At 37.0% G+C, this 6,725-nt stretch overlaps 2 protein-coding genes across 6 annotated transcripts in view; one reads left to right on the top strand and one right to left on the bottom strand.

Annotated features, from left to right (window-relative positions):
• dnm3a (dynamin 3a) overlaps positions 1-2,570 on the top strand; it is a 50,466-nt gene extending 47,896 nt beyond the window's left edge. For 2 of the 5 annotated variants that reach the window (XM_079889141.1, XM_079889142.1), the window contains one exon: positions 1,636-2,246. In XM_079889141.1, coding sequence (XP_079745267.1) covers positions 1,636-1,675 — 40 coding nt within the window. In that variant the 3' untranslated portion in view covers positions 1,676-2,246. Of the gene's footprint in view, positions 1-1,635; positions 2,247-2,367 lie in introns of those variants that run through there. The other 3 variants (XR_013822998.1, XR_013822999.1, XR_013823000.1) reach the window with 3 other exon arrangements.
• pigc (phosphatidylinositol glycan anchor biosynthesis, class C) lies at positions 2,556-5,288 on the bottom strand. The gene is made up of 2 exons (XM_079889143.1): positions 5,205-5,288; positions 2,556-4,279 (listed from the first exon to the last, which is right to left on the bottom strand). Exon 2 carries the CDS (start codon positions 4,274-4,276, stop codon positions 3,398-3,400), a length of 879 nt encoding a protein of 292 aa, XP_079745269.1. The 5' UTR covers positions 4,277-4,279; positions 5,205-5,288; the 3' UTR covers positions 2,556-3,397.
• Between the last annotated feature and the right edge of the window lie 1,437 nt (positions 5,289-6,725).

Here is a 6,725-nt window from a genome sequence, read left to right as displayed (position 1 = left end):
ACAAAAAGTATTTCTCGTCGCTTGATATACTTAAGATTGAGCCACTGTAGTCACTTGGACTATATTAACGATCTCTTTAATAACTTTTCTGGGCCAGCAAGTTTCGGTCACCTAGCAGGCCTATGGAGGAGTGATCCAGCACTCAGATTTCATCAAAAATATCTTAATTTGTGTTCCAAAGATGAACAAAGGTCTTACGCGGTTGGAACAACATGAGGGTGAGTAATTACTGACAGAATTTTCATTTTTGGGTGAACTAACCCTTTAAAGGGGTCATATAATGCTATTTTAAAAGCTCATTATTTTGTTTATTGGGTGTAATAGAATAGGTTAACATTTACTTTAATGTTAAAAAAAACATTATTTTTCATATACTGTTCATTATAGCAGTACCTCTATTACCAGTCTGTCTGAAACATGCTGATTTCTACAAAGCCCCTCCTTTCAAAAAGCCCAGAGTGATCTGATTGGCCAGCTGACCCAGTGCGTTGTGATTGGCCAAACACCTGAATCACATGTCAGATAATTTATGTGGTTCAGATAACAAAATATTTTGAGTTTCTGTTGATTAAATCAATCTCCCTCATTGTATTAACTTTTTTTTTTTCATTTCAATGAACTTAAATTTGAAGACAACCAAATTACTTACTTTTTAAAGTTAAACCAACAATAATTTTTTATATTGTTAAAATATATTATTGTTAAAAATCTGTGTCCGCTGCCATTCAAACATTTGATTTTGCTGTAATAAGTCTCTTAAGCTCACCAACGCCGCATTCATTTGTTTGAAAATACAGTAAAAACAGCAATATTGTGAAATATTATTACAATATAAAATAACTGTTTTCTATTTTAATATATTTTAAAATGAATTTATTCCTGTGATCAAAGCTGAATTTTCAGCATCATTACTCCAGTCTTCAGTGTCACATGATCCTTCAGAAATCATTCTAATATGATGATTTGATGCTCAAGAAACACGATTATTATCAATGTTGAAAACAGTTGTGCTGCTTCATATATTTGTGGAAACTGTGATAAAAATATTTATGATGATTAGAAAGTTAAAAAGAATAGCTTTTATTTAATTTAGAAATCTTTTGTAACATTATAAATTTGTTAATGTAACCTTAACCTAGATTAATAAATGCTGTAAAAGAAGTGTGAATTGTTTGTGATAAGTACATTAGTTAGTTAACAATTTGAACCTGAATGTAAAGTGTTACCAGAAAAATCTCAAAGCAAGAGTAATCGCTTTTAAGGTTAAAAGGAAAAATGATTGATGTTTTGTTCACAATCATGGTTTTTCATTAAGAATTCTTTTGTGTTTTTTGTTCTTCAGATTCTTGTGCACGAGTCACAGCTAATCAGCAGGGTTTGGTATTCATTTGTGGCCCGTCTAAAGAAAAATCGTTTTTGTGTTCTTTTCAGTCCTGTTGATGTGATCTGGCCATTTGTGTTCATTTCGCTTTCATTTTCCCAAAACAAAACACACTCGCAGGCAATTGTAAACATATGCAGCAGAGCAGTTTATGGGAGATTGTTGTTGTTTCCATTAGCTGAACTGGCAGAGCTGTGAGCAGTGACCTATGGGAGTCTGTTCTGACAGCTCGGGTTATGTCTAATGTGTTACAGGAGACAGCCACCGGCGGTGCCCACTCAACAGCCACACTGAGACACACATGCCCACCTGCGAGAGCACCAACAAGATCTGCTTAAAGTTTCATTAAGAAGACTTCACAAAGATTCACATCTTAGACAGTGGAAAACCATCAAAACAGATTCTGGTTTAAGCAAAACTCATCTCCAGATGGTCTTTTTGCAGTATGCTGTCATGCTGCAGAGGTTTGTTCCTGTTCTGTACATATGTTGATGTTTGCAATGTGTGTTTCATTCAGTTCTTTAACAATCTTAAATAAAATGGACTTTTGGACTTTGTAAAATACTGCATGCTTAAGAAGTCCAACACTTTCCTGTAGTTAGTGGATTTACTAAAGCAAGCATCACTGTTGTTATTATTATTGCTCATAACTAGGGTTAGTGAACCAACCAACTTGAGTGTGTCATTTCTGACACCATTTGTGTTGCAGACATGATTTGTATCTCAATTCATGCAGCTTGTAAAGGAGCCACCCACAATAACCGCGCCGCTCTCGTTTTCTTCAAAAATGTGAAAAAACAAACATTAGTTTAGTCTAGTTTAGAACATTCTAACTTACAAGAAGTTCTCATAGATTTTGCACAGAATGCTTTAATTTGACAACTTTATTGCAATGTCACACAGACTATATATAAGCTCTTATTCTGTCAGTTATAAACGATACTTAAGAAAAGCCAACAAAGGCTTATTACTGTATGTTCTTTCAGTTGAACACTGGCAGAAATGTTTTGCTGACTGCTGCTGTGCTGTTCCAGATGAACAAAGAATGAACGCTGCAGCAAAGCCTGGGACTGATAGAGGACTGACATCTTGTGGTCAACAGTTTGTCCACAACAGTTTCAACAGTTGTAAATGGATTTGCTATTACCTCCATTCAAATAAATCAGTGTTTTAAAATTATAGCATTTTTAAAACCATTTAAACATTGTATTTTATTAACAATTTGGCAACATATTATAAATACTGTAAAAAAAAAACTCCCTTCTCCCATATATACCATTTGACTGAATATCACAAAACATGTCAGGATCAAACACCAAAATTATATATTTTTGCTTATAAAAAGTAAGATTTCTAAATCTATTTATAGGACCATTAATATTTTTGATCCTAAAAATGGGATTCATCTCCTGGCAAAACATACATAAAATGCCACCACAACTCCTTGTAAATCCTATAAGTGTGCATAGGAATAAATAGAAGAACACTTGCAAATCATGTTTTAATGCAGCATTTCGTTCGTGCAATCTTCACCCGCCACCGAAACAATGACCGATGAAAGTCACATGACCGAAACGTTGCATTAAAATACAATTTGCGAGCTATAGCAGCTTGTGGGAATTATCTATTTGTGTTAGACTTTAAGTAAAACATAAATTCATATTTGATTTTTCTTTTCAAGTCGGTGCTAAATGTGACCTGGATATGTTTTAATGAGGTTCAGTCATTTAATAGTTAAGTTTTATATTGGCAAAATGAGATGTAATTTCTCAATAACAGTTCTTCTTCATCCCTGAGCTTAAAGGGACAGTTCACACACAAACAAAAATTCCTCCCTCATGCCAAAACCTGTGTGACTTTTCTTCTGTTGAACATAAAAGATACTCAAAATATCTTATTTTGTGTTCTACAGAAGAAAGTCATACAGGTTTGGATCGACAAGAGAGTGAGTAAACGAGTTCATTTTTGGATAAAATATCCCTTTAATCAAAGTGTCTTAAAATCCTGTAGACGGTTTCAATTCAGGAATCGGGACAAGTCCTCTCTGATCTCTGCCTCGTCCCAAGGACCGTGGATATTGTCCTTGTGCCTCTGCAGGAGGACTAATAACAGTGGACAGAGTAACGTTAATGTTAACAGCGCCAGAGAGAGAAGAAGTGCCCCCTCGAGCCACAGGCTCCCCAGACCCCCGACTCCAGCCAGACACACCAGCACCGCTGCCCACGGGAAGCTCCACTCCGCCTTGTCCCGCATGCGGTGCAGCAGGCAGGGCCAGAGAGCGAACACCAGGAGGGCACAGCTCAGCATGGTGAAGGTATGCAAGGCGCCAGGCAGCCGGGACGCCAGGCACACCGACCCGAAAAGAGCCGCGTTGAGGGAAAGACTGCCCGGCGGACTGGGCTGAGCGTACGGGAAAGACACCAAGTGAGCCAGGAGCATCATGGCTGACATGGCGTACACCGTATCTGTACTAACCGACTCGGTCAGAGTCTTTAAAACGGGTGAGAACCCAAAGGTAAACGCCAGGAAGATAGTGGCGCTCTGCAGGTCGGCCAATCGCGTGCGCTCCCGAACACAAGCGCCTCCCAGGATCTCGTAGAGGCCGTAGCCCAGCAGAGCACAGCCCAGACAGACCCACAACACTAGGGATGGCTCCAGGTCTCCCTGCTCCATGTAAGACCATAATGTGAGGAAGACAGCCACGCAGGACACCTGCTGTGCGATGAGCCCCGTCTCACGCACTACTGCCCAGTAACGGTACTGACGGACTCGGATGTTGCGCCGCAGCTCCTCCAGAAAACGCCGGTCCACGTAATTGTCTGGGAAAGGCTGGCGTTCATACAGCACTTTCCGCCACGGGACTGCAGGAGCTCCAGGACCACTGTCTGCCCCCATCGCCTGTCAAAACAGACCATACACAACCCCTCGTCACTACATACTGTACATCTATCAGGGTAAAGAGAGCGAGGAACTATATTTGTTGGACTTAAAGCTGTTGTCTGATCAATATGAAAACATATACTAGATATATATGATACATGACTATACTATACAAGTTTATTAAAATAAAAAACACGCCATATCATTGTTAAACACATTGTTTTATATATATTTAAGACTTTGCAATATATTAAAGGCTTTAAAATAATACTAAAATATGTAAAAGCAATTTATAACAATAAAGATAAAAAACAAATGAAACTTGAGAAGAGTTACATATTGCAAGTCATTCAATTCCTTTTTCAGCTGCTTTAATGAGTGAAATTAACTTTTCAAATAATTGTTAAATGCCACAAATAAATTTAAAAGAAATCAACAATTTTGTAAATAAAACGTACGTATTTATAAAGCAAAAAATAAAGTATTATTGCCTACTGTGAAATCATATTATTAAACACACACACAATCAACCTCTTTGTTCGGCTCTAGACTTTACCTAAATAAATACCAAAATATATAAAAGCAAATTATAACAAATAAAACAAAACTTTTAGCGTTTAGGCATTCCTTTTTATCAGCTTCTTTAAGGATTGAAATAAAATGTTCAAATACTTTTTTTAATGCCACAAAACCTGGAGCAACACAACTGCGTTAATAAAACTGACTTACAATCAAAATATTATTAACGTTACGCAAAAATTCAACCTCTTTGTTCGTCTTTACGTGAGACCACAGTCTATGCGTGAGACTGACAGCTTCCCACGTCAATCTGAATCTTATCAACAACAGATTCGACTTACAGCCATCAGACAACAGCTAACGCTAGTATGTAATTCATAGCGAACATATACTTGATAAAATTAAAATACTTGTAATATCTTACAGAATCAGCAGGATTTCCTCTCTTGACCCACTGCTGTCATGCCATCGCACACCCGGAAGTGATGAACCACAAAAACAAAAGACCGCTGGTAGTGTTCGCTGAAGAGCGCCACCTGCAGGCCTCGTTTACTCACATCCTTCGACTGTCTTCTCAAAGCGTGGGATTTTAACGCAAGAGTTAGTGAAAGGATGTTTTATTCATTCTCACACTTGTAATCAGTGTGAAATGGCCAGTAGTTCAATCACAGAACAAATGGACTTTTAGAGCATTTATTTATCACGAGGGGATCATTGTATTTGAGGGTCCTTATCATCAAAAAGTTTGAAACCCCTTGAATCAGGCGGTTGCTGGGAAAGATAATTCATATTTCTCATATTTTGTTTTAATGTTAACAATACGTAAAATAAATGTTATAATGTGAATAAGTCTTGATAATATTTAAATAATAGAGCCTTTAAAGGCCCTAATACATGTTCAAAATAGTTTATACATACTGCACTATAATTTATAGCAGACTCACTGTAGACCAGGGGTGTCAAACTCAGTTCCTGGAGGGCCACAGCCCTGCAGAGTTTAGCTTCAACCCTAATTAAACACACCTGATCAGCTAATCAAGGTCTTCAGGCTTATTTGAAAACTGCAGGTGTGTGTGTGTTGAAGCAGGGTTGGAACAAAACTGTGTAGGGCTGTGGCTCTCCAGGAACTGAGTTTGACACCTGTGCTGTAGACCATTTCGGTGAGTTTAAATGGGTTATTAATATAACAATTCATTAGCATAATTTAAATCGTACTTGAGTTGAACGTACGTGTCTATGATCTATGATAAATCTATGTAAGAAAAAAACTTACAGTAACATCAGGCTATGACAATAATAATAATTATTATTATTATTATTTTCAGATAATGTTATAAAAAAAAAACTATAAAATTCCTTTAGTTGTTAAAGGATATAAATATAGCTGAAAATTGTCAGCTTTGCAGCTCTACAAGCAGCCAGCAGTTGGCGAAATAAGATTAGAAATTCATTACTGAAAGTGCTCAAAAACAAGCATGTTTCCAATAAGTCAAACATAAATTCACATAATTAATTAGGCCGTTTTATTCAACCAGGAAGTATAAATGTTGAACGGGTCATTAGTATATAAACTAAAAAGTCCAACTATGATAACCCCAGAAATAAAGCACAGAAGCTAGTTTAATTCAAGCAAAAGAAGAGCAGTAAACTTCATTTATTAGTACCGTGAGACTGAGCAAATCCCCACAGGATCATCAGTGACTCTCAGCGGAAGATGACTCAAGCGTCACTAGACAAGTATTCCTGCACTGAGTCAACACAATAGCCACTAAAATACTGTTTTAAATCAAGCACATTCACCAAGGAAGGGAAACTTCATACCATTTTCGAGAAAAAATAAATAAGTAATTTCGTGTAACCACGAACGAATACATGCGATTGCACACATAATTTCCATAAAAGTTCAAAAGTGTGTTTTTAAGGTGAAAATAATTTTATTTTACAA

This window comes from Squalius cephalus, assembly GCF_949319135.1.
Source record: "Squalius cephalus genome assembly, chromosome: 12".
In the NCBI taxonomy this organism is placed as follows: domain Eukaryota; kingdom Metazoa; phylum Chordata; class Actinopteri; order Cypriniformes; family Leuciscidae; genus Squalius; species Squalius cephalus.
This window is presented reverse-complemented; position numbering and strand designations above follow the sequence as displayed.

Coding starts and splice junctions, on each gene's coding strand:
- pigc (XM_079889143.1), bottom strand. CDS start 4,276: ATGGGGGCAGACAGTGGTCCTGGAGCTCCTGCAGTCCCGTGGCGGAAA.